At 35.7% G+C, this 16,846-nt stretch overlaps 1 protein-coding gene across 1 annotated transcript in view; it reads left to right on the top strand.

The window, feature by feature from the left end:
- LOC111147573 (malic enzyme 1) overlaps window positions 1-16,846 on the top strand; it is a 181,688-nt gene that overhangs the window by 73,655 nt on the left and 91,187 nt on the right. The window contains exon 6 of the mRNA XM_022503681.1: window positions 13,392-13,495. Coding sequence (XP_022359389.1) covers window positions 13,392-13,495 — 104 coding nt within the window. The remainder of the gene's footprint in view (window positions 1-13,391; window positions 13,496-16,846) is intronic.

Below are 16,846 nucleotides of genomic sequence, written 5' to 3'. Positions count from 1 at the left end.
TATTCATTAATAGAGAAAGTTATAATATTTAACTTCCTATATATGTGAGTGCTTATTTACCTTTATAAAGGAAACGTTTTATAAAAGCACACTGCTTATCTGATATTTTCCTTTTCGATACTAATAGAAATGACTTAAAAATTATCAAAGCAGACCTTTTAGAACAATCATCCTAAAATTATATATATACATAGAACTTTGGATTTTCTTTTTATTTCTTCATTTATTTAAAAAATATTCTTCTGTGGTAAATAACAGTGACAGCAAATAAAGTTTAAAATTACAAAATCTGGGGACACCTGGGTAGCTCAGCCACTTAAGTGTCTGCCTTCAGCTCCGGTCATGATCCTGGAGTCCTAGGATTGAGCCTGACGTTGGGCTCCCTACTTCTCCCTCTCCCTCTGCTTCTCTCTCTCCCTCTGCCACTCTCCCCACTTGTGTTCTCTCTCATACTCTCTCTTGCTCTCTCAAATAAATAAATAAAATCTTAAAATTACAAAATATTTAGAATATCTTAGGAATTCCAGGGGAAGATGAAGAGGAGTAAGGAGTGATGAGAAAGGCATGTAAAAATGTAAGAATTCACTTTTAAATTTGGGTTTTTGTTTTGTTTTTTTGAAAAGATTTTATTTTTTTTTTTCAAAGATTTTATTTATTTATTTGACAGACAGAGATCACAAGTAGGCAGAGAAGCAGACAGATAGAGAGAGGTGGAAGCAGGCTCCCTGCAGAGCACAGAGCCCGATGTGGGGCTCGATCCCAGGACACTAGGACCATGACCTGAGCCGAAGGCAGAGGCTTTAACCCACTGAGCCACCCAGGTGCCCCAAGATTTTATTATTTTTTAAAGTAATCTCCACACCCAGTGTGAGGTTGAAACCACGACCCTGAAATAAAAGAGTCACTTGCTTCACTGACTAAGCCAGCCAGGCACCCCTAAACTTGGGTCTTTTATTGAGATGTTGTCAGTGTAATGTGGACATGAAGTTATACACTAAAGATTAAACCATAACACTAGAACTCTTGCACTCTCAGATTGTATTAGTTATATGAAATACTTTATTTCGTGGAAAGAGGTCTTAAAATTGTCAGATTGGTCAGTTGTCTTGAGTTTTTTCACATTATCTCCTAGTATTCCTAATATCCCTTTCCTCTTTTGGCATCCAGTGCTTTTTATGTTACTCCATTTCTGCCCAGCATCCTGCCCCCTCAGCCTACTGAATCCATATCCACTGATCCTTCATCAAATTTCTTGCTTTGCCTTGCTGTCAATCTGGCTTTCTTTTGCCCTTCTCTCATTAAGCATGACTGGTACTTACTACATTTGAAAAATTTTCAAGTTACTAAATTAGAAAATAATCTGAGGGGCGCCTGGGTGGCTCAGTGGGTTAAAGCCTCTGCCTTCGCCTCGGGTCATGATTCCAGGGTCCTGGGATCGAGCCCCATATCGGGCTCTCTGTTCAGCAGGGAGCCTGCTTCCCTTCCTCTCTGCCTACTTGTGATCTCTGTCTGTCGAATAAACAAAATCTTAAAAAAAAAAAAAAAAAAGAAAAGAATCTGATAATTTAAATGAATCTGTTATTCAAATGCTGTGTGTTATTTCTAGACATTTTTACTTATTGCTAGTGGACTGTAGGAGATATTAGGGGAAAATGAATAGTGGAATTTTAACTCTTTGATGGGTCACTGAGAATATCTTTTTAGCCTGAGAGACCTTTCCAAAACTCTTCAAATTCTGATATATAGATTTACTTGACTTAGACAAATATTGAGCACCTACTGTCTGTTAAGGCCTAAGCAAAACCTAGATAATGATGGAGTTAATAATTTAAGATCTTGCCAGCAAGATGTTCTGAAGCCAAAAAGGAGATACTATGTAACTAGTTTCAAAATACATTAAATGCTTAGATAAGGACATTTGGCAAACCATTAAGAACAGTCAGCAAGCCATTTCTCTGCCAGTTACAATATATTGTTTGTCTCTATATTACTGATATCTGCTTATAACTCCCATTTCTCTATAAATCATATTTAGTAATGGTGAAATTGTATGTTAATATATGACCAGCTAGAGTTCCTATTTTAAAAAAAGTAAATTCTTTGTTCCTTTTAAAAAGATAACTTAGTTGTATGTGGAGCTGGCCAGACTACAAAGTCCCCACATCTGTCTTTACTTCTGACACCAACTGTAGGTTTGGGGGGAGATTCCCCAAAGCTGACTCTCAGGCTTGATAATTCACTAAAAGGAATCATAGATCTCAATGAATGCTATTATAATCACAGTTATGGTACATTAGAGGGACAGGATACACATTAAAATCACCCAAAGGGGGGCGCCTGGGTGGCTCAGTGGGTTGAGCCTCTGCCTTCAGCTCAGGTCATGGTCCCAGGGTCCTGGGATCAAGCCCCACATGGGGCTCTCTGCTCAGTGGGGAGCCTGCTTTCCCTTCTATCTCTGCTTGCCTCTCTGCCTACTTGTGATCTCTCTTTCTGTGTCAAATAAATAAATAAAATATTTTTAAAAAATAAAATTAAAAAAAAAATCACCCAAAGGAAGAGATGCTTAGGGGAAAGTCTCAGAGGGTTCCAAGTGTGAAGCTTCTGTTTTCCTCTCTGTGGACTCAGGGGCAAGTTACCCTGTGGGGTTAATGTGTGAGGTTGATATGTACCCCCACTGTTCAGAGTTTCTGTTGGGGCTCCATTATCTAGGCATGATTGATTGGTTGATTGCCCATATGAACTCAAGTACCAGTTTGACTGCTTATATTTGATGTGGGGTGAGGGGCTTTGGTGATTACATTTGAACCAAAGCCCCTCACCCCAGATCACATGGTTAGTGTCTCTTGGGGCTCCTCGGCTGTGAGGTAAAATGGTCAGGCTCTATCCAAAATGGCTAAATGCTTGTGAACCAGGTCACCAGATTTATGCAAGCATTAGACTGAAATATAAGAGACAAACACACAAAAGGGAAAAAAGTCTAAATTTTAATGTTAAATTAAATAGGATGCAGTTTTTAGCTCATAAAAGATTATGAATTTGATCCTTCAAACTTTTAAGGAATATAGCATGTTCCAGAGCATATGTTGCAGGGCATATGAAAATCCACAGCTGCACGTTTCATTTTATGAAAAGAACATAACCTTGATATTCAAACCTGCTAAAAAGAAAAAATAGCACATAATAAGAAACTGCTAATTTGTCTCACATTTACCCATGTTCCTACCTTTACCACTTTATAGATGTGTAATCTTGAAAAAGTTACTTAATGCTTCTGTGCTTCAGTTTCCTTATGTAAAACGAGTACCTACCTTACAGAGTTGCCATAAGTTAATGCTCTTAGAGTGTTTGTGATTGTGATTGACATTTTGTAAGCATTCAGTAAATGTTAGCTTTTATGCATATAGATATGGAAGCAAAATCCTTCATAAGATACTGGCAAACTGAATCTTGCAGAATACTTTTAATGTCAAAAACTATTCAAACCATCAGCAACATCACAATTAATAGTGATTCTTTTTTTTTTTTTTTTCTTAAAGATTTATGTATTGAGAGAGAAAGAGTGTGCGTTCAGGAATGGAGGTAGGGGCAGAGTGAGAGGGAGAGAGAATCTCTAAACAGACTCCTTGCTGAGTACAGAGCCTGAAATGGGGCTCAATCCCATGAAACAGACCATGACCTGAGCCAAAACCAAGAGTCTGATGTTTAACAGACTGTACCACCCAGGCACCCCTAGAGGCATTGTTTTAAAAAGTTATCAAGACATTTATTATCACTATTCTCTTTGACTGTTCAGAAAGTGCTAGGCTTTGCAATAAGACAAGAAAAACAAATGGAATACTTGACTGGAAAGATCAGTTATCATTATTTATAGGTAACATGTTTATTGATGAAACTCAAGAAAATCAAGTAAAAATTGTGACCAAATTAGAGCCCTTAGTAAGGTGATTGCTTACAAAATAAATATTAAAAATTGAAGAGTTTTCTTAGGTATTTTTAATAACTAATTAACAAAAATTATTTCATTTGCAATGGCAACAGTAGTTCATTCTGCTAATATTATATGGCATCCAAAATTTCTAAGCAAAGAAATAGACATTTGATTTGGTTCATCAGAAGAATGATATATTTTTTTAAGTACACATCTGCCTTTTCCAAAAACTAATAGAGGTATGTTGTATTTATAAAGCAGAATGTATTTTTGTCTTTTCCTTAACTTTCTCATAATTTTGTACACTTTTGGAACACACATATCAACTGTATTCTATTAACAATAAAGCACTCACGTATCAGGAAGAATAGAAGCCATTTAGATTCTAAATTAACTTTTCTATTGCCTAAAATAGATAGAAATGCTCCAACACATGACTTTCTTTTTCTCTTGTGAGCTATTGGAATTCAAAGTATGTTAGTAACATGCTAACTTATCAGCAGTCTAACCTAAATTTTTATGTTTATAGTTATTAGTTAATACATAAGGGAGAATAGAAAAATATTTAGAGATGAGTTGTTAACATTTAATATCCTTCTTCAATTCATTCTGACACTTTATTCTTATTTTGTGCTGCTGCTTTACTAAAAGACAAAGAAAATTTAATTCAATAAAATATGACTAAATGTAAAATGTAATGGAGTTTTTATTTGGGGCTTTATGTTCCATTTTCACATGTGGAAAACTGCTCTCAGTAAAAACATTCCTGTGGTTAAAAAAATTTTTTTTTCCTCCTGTGGTAAAACCTTTTAATCTCATCTCTTTTGTGAATCTCTCTCCAATTTACCTCATGGTAAAAATATAAAAACAAATTGATAACATTGCTTATTTTCTTATCCAGGATACTCTAGATCTCTTTTTTGTATGTTAGAAACACTTTCCTCTTTTATCATAAATACTTATAGAGGAGAAATTAGGAGCCAATTGATAGGGCATTCTTCACTTGCTATAAGATCACACTTGCCTGACTTCTTTAATCTCTGCAGCTCTCACCTAAAGGAGGTTTAAAGAACAAAGACACTGATTGGGCCCCTGGCTGGCTCAGTCAGTAGTACATGTGGCTCTTGATCTTGGGGTTGCAAGTTCAAGTCCCACACTGAGAGTAGAGATTACTTAAAAATAAAATCTTTAAAAAAAAAAAAAAAGCCAAAGACAATGAAACCAAGCCATAAAAGTGGTTGGCTAAAAAATACTCTTATTCTTTAGGTTAATAAAGCAAAGCATTCATTAGGTAGGATATTTGTGTTTCCATCTTATCTTTCATCTGTTATTTCACAGTTCACATTTTCTTTATTACTTGTGAAACTGTAGCTGTATACAATTTACTTCTGTTACCTGAAGTAAATTTTCTTCAGTTATCTTTTAAGAGTATACCATATTCAGTTTCTTTTAAAATCATTGTTGCAAAATCTTTTCATAGTTATTATGTTTATTATTTGTCTGCTTTTCTTTTATAAGTGACAAATATCAAAGTTTGCTATTTGGTTAAAAATGTGAGTAGGTGTTCCTTGTGTTCGCTACATGCTGCTTTAGGTTTTATTAAAACCTAGCAGTCTTAAAGACTGCTTCATGTGCTTCATGTATTACATGGTGTCTTAGTTTCGTAGGGCTGTGGTAACAGTACTACAGACTGGGTGGTTCAAGAGCGTAGATATCCAAGATCAAGGTGTCAAAGGGATTAATTTTTTCTAAGGTCTCTCTCCTTGGCTTTTCTTCCTCTGGTTTTCCTTCAGTGTCTTCATACGGTCTTTCCTCTGTTTGTAGTTTTTTCTTATAAGAACACTAGTTGCATTGGATTAGGACCTGCCCTTATGACCTCATTTAACTTAATTGCCTCTTTAAAGACTGTTTCCAAATACAGTCATATTCTGAGGTTTTGGGAGTTAGGACCTCAACATATGACTTTGGTGAGGACACAGTTTGGGCAATAACATTTGGTTAGAGGGCATGGACAGTTGTTTTTGCATAGTTATTCTTCATTTATTAAATCAATGTTCCAGGTCTCAGATATCTGATTCTGGTTTTATGTTTAGTCTGACCTTTAGTTCATGTACACAGTGTTTCTAGATCTAGAATCCTTGCTGGAACTTGAACTCACAAAGTTGAAGCCTCCTACCATTTAGAAAGTTCACTCTTGTGTTCCAGAAAATACCCTTTATATTTGGCATGAACTGGCTATGATGGAGACAAACTGAAGAAAAGAAAAACCTGATAGACTTTCTGTCACATGTAGCTGCCATATGTCAGAGACTAGTGTTGGCACTAAAATGTGGCCCGTGTGAGTTTTCTATTGCTACCATAAAAAGTTATTACAAACTCAGTGGCTTTAAACAACCCAAATATATTACATTATAGTTCTATAGGTCACAAGTCTGACACAAGTCTCAAACGGCTAAAATCATGAAAGGTGTCCATAGGGTTGTGTTTCACAGCCTGTCTTTTCCAGCTTCTAGAGACTGCCTCCTCCGTTCCTTGGTTCATAGTGCTCTTTTTTCCATTTTCAAGCCAGCAGTGTAGTATCTTTCTGGCTCTACTTCTGTCGTCACAGCTCTTTCTTTGAGTACAGCCAGGAAAGACTTTTCCCTCTCAAGGACTCACCCTTAATCACATCTGCAGGCTCTTTTGCCGCATAAGGTAACATATTTACAAGTTAAAAGGATGGGGGACGTCATTATTCTGCTTACCTTGGAGGCCCAGCTAGAATGTCATCATTTGTCCCTCCACCTCCTTCTTTTCTGTCTTTTTCCTTTTACAGTATGGAATTTCTTGTCATTGCAGACAAGTGATCCTGCACTGGAATGAGCACTAATCATTTCATAAAGCCAGAGGAGAGAAGATTCCTTAGTTTCCAGGCTTTCAGCTTATAGTGTCGTGTGCTTTTTCTTCGTTGTCTATTTTTATCTCACCTTCTCTAAATTAGATGATAATGGATTGTATCAAGAATTTCTTTGTTTTTTGAGATACTACACCAATGCTTTGGGAATGAGATGGGGTCTTTCTTCAGTTTGGCTTTATATGCACTGAAACTATCCAGAAGTCCTTGAAATTTGTGGTATATTTTAGGAATACCCATTATATAAACTAAAATAGACAAGATATTTACCTGAGACAGGAACCTTTTGGGAAGTAGAATACTTTTATTTTAACTTAATAATATAAATTTGAAATTACTCGTTCTCAATATATGTTCTATGAACCAATCACTTCAGAATCACCAGGGGCATGTGTTAAGAATACCAAATCCTGGGCCCTGCTCCAGACTTACTGAATCACAGTCAAATTTTAATCATTTTTATTTCTACCACTTTTTAACATTCATGCTAGCTCATATGCTTGCTAACATTTAAAGAGTTGATTTTATGCAATATTTAAAATTTTATGCCTCAGACTCTTGGCTAAATGTTGGCAGTTAGTTTCCTTTTATTTGTTTATTTATTTGAGAGAAAAAGACAGAGGGAGAGAGAGAGAATGGAAGGGAGAGAGCGTCTGAGGCATACTCCACACTGAGCACAGAGCCTGACACAGGACTCAGTCTCATGACTGTAAGATCATGATCTTAGCTGAAACCAAGAGTCAGATGCTTAACCACCACCCAAGCAGTTAGTTTCCTTAATTGTATTGATGATATGAGCCAGCAAAAGAGCCAAAATTGTATATTCTTTACAGAACCTGATTTTTAAAAAAAGATTTTATTTATTTATTTGAGCCCGATGCGGGGCTCAATCCCAGGACCCTGGGATCATGACCTGAGCCGCAGGCAGAGGCTTAACCCATTGAGCCACCCAGGCGCCCCTCAGAACCTGATATTTTCATTTGAAAATGAGTAAATGGCAACAAAGAAGATGATCATCTGTATATTATAAATAAAATTTTAAAGTAAATGCTGAAGTGGGGAATATTCATAACATTATGGCAGATAAACATTAATAATGTTCTTAATATTCAGAGAACACTTTCAAGGCAGTAAGAAAAGTCAAATGTGAAATATAAAATTGCCTAAGGGCGTAAGGGCGCAGATAATTTACAAATGAAGAAATAAAAATGGTCAATAAACATAAAAAATATCCAAAAGTGTTAAAAGAGAAATACAGGTGAATGCTGCTTGACATTTTGTATATGAAAATATATGTATTTATTTTTATATATCTAACATTTGCATATTATATATTTATGTGTATATTTCATACACATCTACACGTATTTATGGAAAAATACTTTTACTTGATGTTGCAACAAAATAGATACACAGATGTTTCCTGACATGACGGTTTGACTTCTGATTTTTGGACTTGACAAAGGCGCCAAAACAATATGCATTCAGTAGAAACCATACTTCAGATTTTGAATTTTGATCTTTTTTCAGGCTGTGGTATGTGGTATGATCTCACTCGTGATGCTGGTTAAAGGCAACAAGTTCCTGGTCAGCCATGTGGTCAGGAGGTTAAACAGCCACTACACTTACAACCATTCTGTATCCAGACAACCATCCTGTTTTTCAGTATACTAGTCAAGAAATTACATGAGATACCAGCGTGTTATTATAAAATAGGCTTTTTGTCGATGATTGTGCCCAAGTGTAGCCCAATATAAGTGTTCTGAGCACATTTAAGGGAAGCTAGACTAAGATATGGTGTTCATTAGATGAGGTGTATTAAATGCATTTTTAACCTAAGGTGTTTTCAGTTTATGATGGGCTTATTGGGATGTAATTCTATTGTAAGTTCAGGAAGATTTATACTTAGATGTCCCTAGGTTGAGAGATTAATTTGTTCATCCTCTCTAGGAGGGCAGAATTTTAATACAGTTTGCAAGCTTTTAAAATGTTCATCTAGTGACATGAAAACTTTCTAAATATATTCCTCTATGAAAAGGGTTATAAAACAGTCTATGATATTGTCGCACATTTAGAGAGATAGTATTCTGCATGCATAAACATAGGGAAAAGGACCTAGAAGAATATGTATCAAGATGCTAATAGTGGGTAGAGATTATTGGTATTCTTTGTTTTTAATTTTACTTTTCAGTCCTCTCAAATTCTGATAGATAATATTGCTTTTTTGATGATAAAGAAGACCTTAAAATATTAAAAAAATATTTTTCCTGACTACCAAAATTTTGTTATTTATTTTATTTTATTTTTTTAATTTTATTTTTCATTTGAGAGAGAGAATGAGAGACACAGAGAGAGCATGAGATGGGGGAGGGTCAGAGGGAAAAGCAGATACCCTTCTGAGCAGCGAGACTGTTGTAGGACTCAATCCTGGGACTCCAGGATCATGAGCTGAGCAAAGGGCAGTCGGTTAAGCAACTAGGAGCCACCCAGGCACCCAAATTTTTGTAATTTATTGAAAAAAGCTGAATACAGAATATTTAGGGTGTTCTGACAAAGTCAATACAGGATACAGGATAAAAATCATTAAATTCAGGCCATGTCCATATATATAGAATGCCTGGCAACCCTAAACACACACCAAGGTGTATTTAGGAATGAAAAATAAATTACTTTTTTTTTACTTTTTTTCATTCTTAAGAAAATATTTAATTCTCAAACTCTGGATTAGAAAGGTAGGAATGTGAGAAAGGAGCAAGGTGAGAATTGATAATGATTTCTATTAGCATTAAATAAATGAGTACTTCAAATAAAAGTTTCCAAGATTCCAAAATTGAGCTATTGCTAATGCATAAGTTATTACCTTCACCAATGTATTCCCTCCTTATCTCCTTTTTGGAACTCTTCTATTGCTATATATTTTTGTCTTTTACTATTTTTTCCCTACTCTTTTTCCTTCTTTCATGCTTGGAAGTCTTTAGTGACACCACGTATATTGTATGTGACAATTGTTGCTAAAGGAAGTCTAACTTTTTTTAAGTCTTTGCTTAATTTCAAGTCTTTCATTTATTTTCCAACAAAGATCCCTTAAATGTGTACTCGAACAAAGATCTCTTAAATGTGTACTCTACTCCGTTTTCCAACAAAGATCTCTTAAATGTGTACTCGAGAAGTTTTTAATCCGATGAATTAGTATCACTTCTGTGCCACGCTATTTGGTGGATGGAGCCATTATCAAAACTGGGCAATCTTGTTAAATTGCTTTTTGTAGATACTAATTTTTTTGGTCAGTAAGATTTCCAAGAATGCCCTCATTATTCAAGGCTTAATTATCGTGAAATTTTTAAAAGACAGCAAGTTTGGCAGGGACATTGTGACTGAAAGAATTTTATAACTTCCTGGTTTAATTCAAAGATAACAAGATAAAGTGTTCATAAATCTTCATAATCGACTCTTCATTGTCGTCAGACTTCTTAATGATACACACTTTAATTATTAGCATGGGAAAGAATGAGAGAAAAGGCAAAACACATAACATCTTTTCTCAGTTATGTCCTTTGTCTAATTCATACTGTAGAAATCCAAATACATTGCAGACGTGGAGAAAGTGTTCTTGTTCTGGCAGCCATTGGTAGCTCATTGGTGCTTCAACCTCAGCTGTTCAGCAGTCTGCCAGTGGACTGTTTTCAGGCCTCACAAAACAGCTGGGCTTTACAACAGCACTGTTTTGGATTTTACATTTCATCTGAAATGCATTTATATTATTAAATATGTTAACTTACAGCTAGCTGGAAAGCCTTAACTCATTGCTGTGCAGTATATTGTAAGTGGGATGACCGCTGAGTCTATTGGCCAAACCACTGAAAGAGGATGCTATGAATAATTATACCAGGACAATAGGTATGAACTGGGCTGTAATTTCTGTTGGCTTTAGGCAAATCCCAACTCAGATCATTTAAATGGTTTAACCTTTTAACATCACAAGACCTGCAAAAACATATCATTTATCTATAGCAAACCACCTCCAAATTTAGTGACTTAAAACAGTTATTGTTTTATTAATGTTTATGATTCACTGGGGTGGCTAGGAAGGCCAGGATGCTTGGCACAGCCTTTCTCCATCTAGATTCTCATCCTTCACAAATTGTTCACATTCCACATGTAAAATATGCACATCTCCATCCTAGGTTCCCAGAAGTTTCATCACACTAACAACAGCAGGCCCAGAGTTCAGGGTCCTGTCATCTAAATAAGTTCTAGATGCAAATGAAGCTTCTTGTGAGCTGCCTGTTGGTGTGGCTCCTCATAGCAGTTCGATGAAGAGTCAGGGACGGAATAACCATAATCCACACTTAGATTTGAAATGGGAGGATTGGAAATCATATTGCCCTCAGTGGTTCATGGCAATTCTGAATTGCCCCTGAACTCAAGTTGCCAGGCCACCTACCCTGAAGGCACAGGATATTTTTTAAATGGGGCCTAGTTCTGTTTCCTTAGAATGGTTCTGTAGTTCATTGTTCGTTTAGGCCTTTGGGTCTACTCTCTGAGCTCTTGGGTCTGTCCTTTGAGATATCTTTCCTTTTCCATAAGAAATGGTGGTGTTGCCGCTCAACAGCTTTCTCTGTCTGCTTTCCGCCTGTGGAAAGTCGGGGGCCCAGAGAAGAATGTTCATTTTGAAGTGTCTGTCCCAAATCATCCAAATAGTACAGCACCCTTAATTTTTTCTTAAGCTTTCTATGTATCAGACTAATGTTTACCCTGTTAGAGAAAGGACTTACTCATCATTCTTTTCAGAACAGACCTCCCTATATTGACTAGCATGTCCGTGTGTGCAGAACCAGCTCTTTTTAGCTAGCCATGATGGTTTTTTGGGCTCCACTTTAAATCATTCAGAGCTTTTCACAAAACTTGTTAAAACCACACACTTGATCTTTGATGGCAGACCTTATTTTACTTTGGAAATTCTTTACAAGCAAGTCCTGTGCCTTCCACGTTCTCTTTAAATTTTGCTCACAAGCTGAACATTTTCTTCTTCATCTCATCCCCTGTTTTAACTTTATTATACTATGGAAAGTCAGTTTACATATTTGGCATTCTGCCTGGATATCTCTTTCACCAGATTCACAGTTCTTTAGATACATTGTTTTTTCAGGTCACTGAAGATGACAGTGGGTCTATTACATGACATAGATTGTAATTTTTTTTCCAGCCCATAAAAACAGTTTGTCTTTTAAAATTTCATTCGGCAAAATTTTGTAGTTTCCACTGTATAAGGCTTACACATATTTTCTGAAATATGTCCCTGTGAATTTTATGTTTTAGAATGATATTGTAAATGGAGTTGTATATTTTATTTCATTTTCAACTGTTCATTGCTAGTATATAGAGATATAGTTGATTTGTATATATTGGTCTTAGAGCCCACTATTGTGTTAAATTCACATATTTTTTTCTAGTGGATTATTTTGTATGTAGATTTCTAAATATTTTTCATGTTCATGGTCATGCATATACAAATAAAAAGTTTACTTTCTTCCTTCTAATACATATTCCTGTATTTTCTTTTTCTTGCCTTATTGTAATGGCTAGGGTTTCCAATGTCATGTTGAATAGAAGTGGCAAGAGTAGGTATCCTTGGGATGCCTGGGTGGCTCAGTCATTAAGCGTCTGCCTTTGCTCAGGTCATGATCCCAGGGTCCTGGGACCAAGTCCCGCATTGGGCTTCTTGCTCAGTGGGGATCCTGCTTCTCCCTCTGCCTGTCATTCCCCCAACTTGTGCACTCTCTCCCTCTGACAAATAAATAAAATCTTTTTTTTTAAAAAGAGTAGATATTCTTGTCTTGTTTCCAGTTTAGGGAAATAGCATTCAATCTTTCACTGTGAAATATGTTGTTAGCTGTGGATATTTCACAGATGCCCGCTATTAGGTTGAGGAAGTTCATTTCTATTCCTAGTTTACTGGGAGCTTTTGTTATGTATTTTATAGTATATAAATTATACCATATACTAAAACTTCTAAGAATAATGTCTTATATCTATCAGTTTTAGAAAAAAACTTGAACTTTGTAAAGTTTAAAAAGTTTAAGAAAACTTTAGTTAAGGCTAAAAATTTATTTTTAACATCAGCCAGCTAATATACTAAAGGTATAATCAAAATGTTTGTTGAAGATTTTTTGCTTTCAGAAACAAAACAAATCTAAGAAAAGAATTGGTATCTTTCCATTTCCTAAACTAATATAATATTTTAAAACTCAGTATTACTTTTCTATGTGAAAAATTTTGCTTATAAAATGAGAATTGAACTTTTCTAATTAGCACCACTAAAATATTTTAATTCCTTTTATTTCTGCCAGATAAAACAGAATGTTTTAGTGTTTAATAATTCTTTTTCCTATTTGACATATACTCTGGACATATTCTGTGTAATACAAAATAATACTGTAGTAGTAATTCTCACTTAGTATGGAAAGATTTTTTTTCCATTTCTGTACATCTGTAAATGAGGAAACTGAGCTCAGAAAGTGTGAATAACGTCCCTATCATTTCTATATCTGTGGTAACTTTTTTTAATAGGATTTACTCAAAGATCCGTTGTACATTGGGCTACGGCAGAGAAGAGTGAGAGGTCCTGAATATGATGATTTTTTGGATGAATTCATGGAGGCAGTTTCTTCCAAGTATGTATAATCTTTATTTTATCTATATTTGAATTGAATTTCAAAAATTTCAAGATAACCTAACATAATGAACTATAAAATGTGTCCAAGTTTGGTGTAGTATATTTAGTAATTAGAAGTGATTTATATGAAATGCATACACACACAGTCTTAATTATTAGTGACCTAAAGATAAAGTCATGCATCTATCTCAAAAAATGTTGTCTTTGTTGCTGTTCCTGGAGATACTTTTATGAAAATGTTTAGATTGTGTGGTTATTGAAACGCATGATTATGGTGAATGAGACACTGATCACTGACCAAATTACCTGAGCAAGCTATTTTATGATTGGCAGTCTGTACTTTGTTTCTGGCTGCTAATAAAATGTGGTTTCCAGTCATCTTTGTGGGTTTATCTGACCCTTTTGTGGTAGGAAGTGGGGATTGAGTGTGAGTTAGTATAATCCACAAGTCCAGAATGATGTTTAAGAATTCATGAGTCTCTGATTAAATCTATACTATTTGATTAAAATGCATTGCTCTATTACACCTATTTTAAGTAACATTTAATTGTGGGCCAAGTGCTACTATGAAGTTTTCCAATTTTTTTTTTCTTTCAGCAAAGAGACTTCCACCATAATTTAGTAAAGTATTCTGAGAGAATTTTGTCACACTAATGGGACAGCCATCCCATTTGTTATTGTGCAGCCACAGAAACCATGGGCTATTTTAAAACCTATATGTTGCCTTGGTTTTTCATAGAAATAAACTCATCAGTAGAATCAGCTGTAACTAGAGACATAGTTTGGGTTTTTTTTTATTATAAGGTTTAATTTTAAGAAGTATGCAACAGCAGAAAGTGCTTTCATCAGCTTGCACAATATTTAGAATGTGTTGACTCTCTCATTGCCTAAGGTTTCAAGGCAGAGTATATTTGCCAGTTAGTATGGGCTACTTTTTAAAAACATAGGCCTGATTTATTTATTGTTGTTATTAGCTTATTTGGTTTAGCTGTACTTATTCATAAAAATAGTTGAGGAACTGTACAGTTTAAGCTCAAAATTGCATGGTACAGTTAATTGCTAGTAGTTTCTTATATAAAATGTAATGTTTTGAAATTACCCATAACTCTTTAGATAGCAGAGAACATTGCAATGTTATGTAAAATAAAAGGGAAATGCAGGTCTTATCATGTTTGTTTTTATTGTCTATTTGTGTAAGTAGAGTCTATATATACAACTTCAGTATACTTACAAAGAAGCTGTTAAACAAGTTTATGAACATAGTTTGTATGGCTTATATACTTAAATGCTGATGAAATGAAAAGAAAATAATTCCATTTGGAATCAATGAGAAGCTTTCCTCAGAAAATGAGATTTGAGCTAATTTTGAATGCTCTGTGTCAATATAGAGTCAGTAAAGCTTTTTTTTTTTTTTTCAAATAGTGAATTGAAGGATTACCTAAGATCTTTGATAAAGAAATAGTGATTGACAAAATCAGTAATTTTAAATGCAGAGTATACCTATAGATCAGGAGTTATACCATAGATTCTTCCCAGAGAAGATTGACAAAGACTTTTCAAAAGTAGTTTCTAGCATGCTGCTGCTTTGGGAAAAGTTTTGTAGAAGCGACACCTAACATTACCCAATTAAATTGGGAAGTGGTCCTGAAGATAAGCCCAAGACTATTTAAAAAGAAAATGTAACCTAAATTCAAGGTGAAAAATGACTGTTGCAAGTTGAGTTACTCAGAAATCACATTCTAAGATGGAGTTAAGGAGTACCCTTGGAATGAACCCCTTTGGAGGGTGGGGGGACAGAAGGAGTGGGAAAAGGGAGAAGGATAAGGTAGATGATGGTAGTGGATAAAGTGAGAAGTTGGGCTTCAGCATGGAACCACCAACAGCCTTGGACAATTTCATTAGAATCATTCCTGTGTGCCAGTTAGATACTTAAGGGGACACTACTCTCTGCCTCTTTCTACCGCCCCATACTTTGCTGCTGTTTTTACTTACTGCATTCGCAGGGTTGGGTGGGGCAGTTTCAGATTCTTTCTCTTAACTTTCTTCATAATTATACTCTTTACCTCATAGGCCACGGACTTGATATGGGTGTTGTGGCAGTTACTAATAGTGTTAGTCTATTCCGATCATACATTTGGGGACTGAGAAAATCACCAGGTCAGTCTGTGGTGCTAATGAATGGGACCCATTATAAGCTAGACCTTGGCCAAGGCTCCATTTATTACTGACTTCCAAATGCCTTTACTCTAATGAGGAGGGTGATGGCATATAGAGGCTTTTGGTCTTCTGGTATCACTGTCAACTCTGTGCCCTTGAAATGTTTGGGTATTCCCTGCCCCCAGAGCACAGTTACCTGAATAAAGAGCTATAGGTCCCACTGGAGAAGGTTTGAAGGAATTATTACCCCGTATTCTTACCATGGTGTTGCAAGTTCTTTCCTTCTGGATTCTTGGCCTCTTACATTAGAGGGTTCTGAGTCCAAAAATTCGCTGAGGCATGGAAGTTGAAAAAGATATGGTGACTTTGTTGGGACAACTTCCCTCAGATTTGTTCATTCATTCTCGATTTATTTTAATTGTACACATTCACTAGTAGACTTGTCAGCTGTCTGTTTTACACCTGGGGATGCTGTATTCTTTAAACTACCTCAATAATTCTCTGTGTGTCAGCCCCCCACTAACCCCAGCCTTGCCACTCTTATGATAATTAGGTCCTCCTGGCTTCTCATGGCTTCTGATCCTCATCTAGACCTATTATCCCCATTGCTATCAATGATCCCAGTTCTAGAACAGCATTTCCTTCTGTCAGTTCTGGCTTTCAGAAGAGAATCGACACAACTTGTTAATATCGATATCTTCTCACTGGTATCTTCCTTATGGCTTTGGTAAATGGTGTGGTAAATGGTGTGTTTTCTGGGCCCTCTGGGAGAACATAATATCTGATGGGTTTTCTGGCCTTACATAGTACTTGTATTCTAGAATGTACTCTCAGAGCTTTGTGATCCCCTCTTCTGCCATCTGCTATAGTATTTCTGGCATTTCAACAACATTTAATATGAGCCATTACTTTCTCCATGTTTCCAGGAACCACTCTAACAAGTCAGTTTATGCCATCTGAGATTCTTACCGGTTGTAAATTCTATAGTTCAGGAGAGCACCTCAAATCAATAAACTTTTTCTTATCTAATAGTTAAATTCTAACCTCTTTGAGCAAACACCCTCAGAAATTAATCTCATATATACTCTTCTGGTTAATATAAACCAGCTAGATCTCGCAGTTCCTTTGTAGAATATCCTTTTTCTTTCTTTGTTAAGCCTAGTATGTCCTAGGTGGGTTTTATTGTGACATA

The sequence above is a fragment of the Enhydra lutris genome, unplaced genomic scaffold (genome assembly GCF_002288905.1).
Source record: "Enhydra lutris kenyoni isolate GAN:26980312 unplaced genomic scaffold, ASM228890v2 scaffoldscaffold17, whole genome shotgun sequence".
Lineage (NCBI taxonomy): Eukaryota > Metazoa > Chordata > Mammalia > Carnivora > Mustelidae > Enhydra > Enhydra lutris.
Note: the sequence above shows the minus strand (reverse complement) of the source record. Positions and strands in the feature narration are given on the sequence as shown.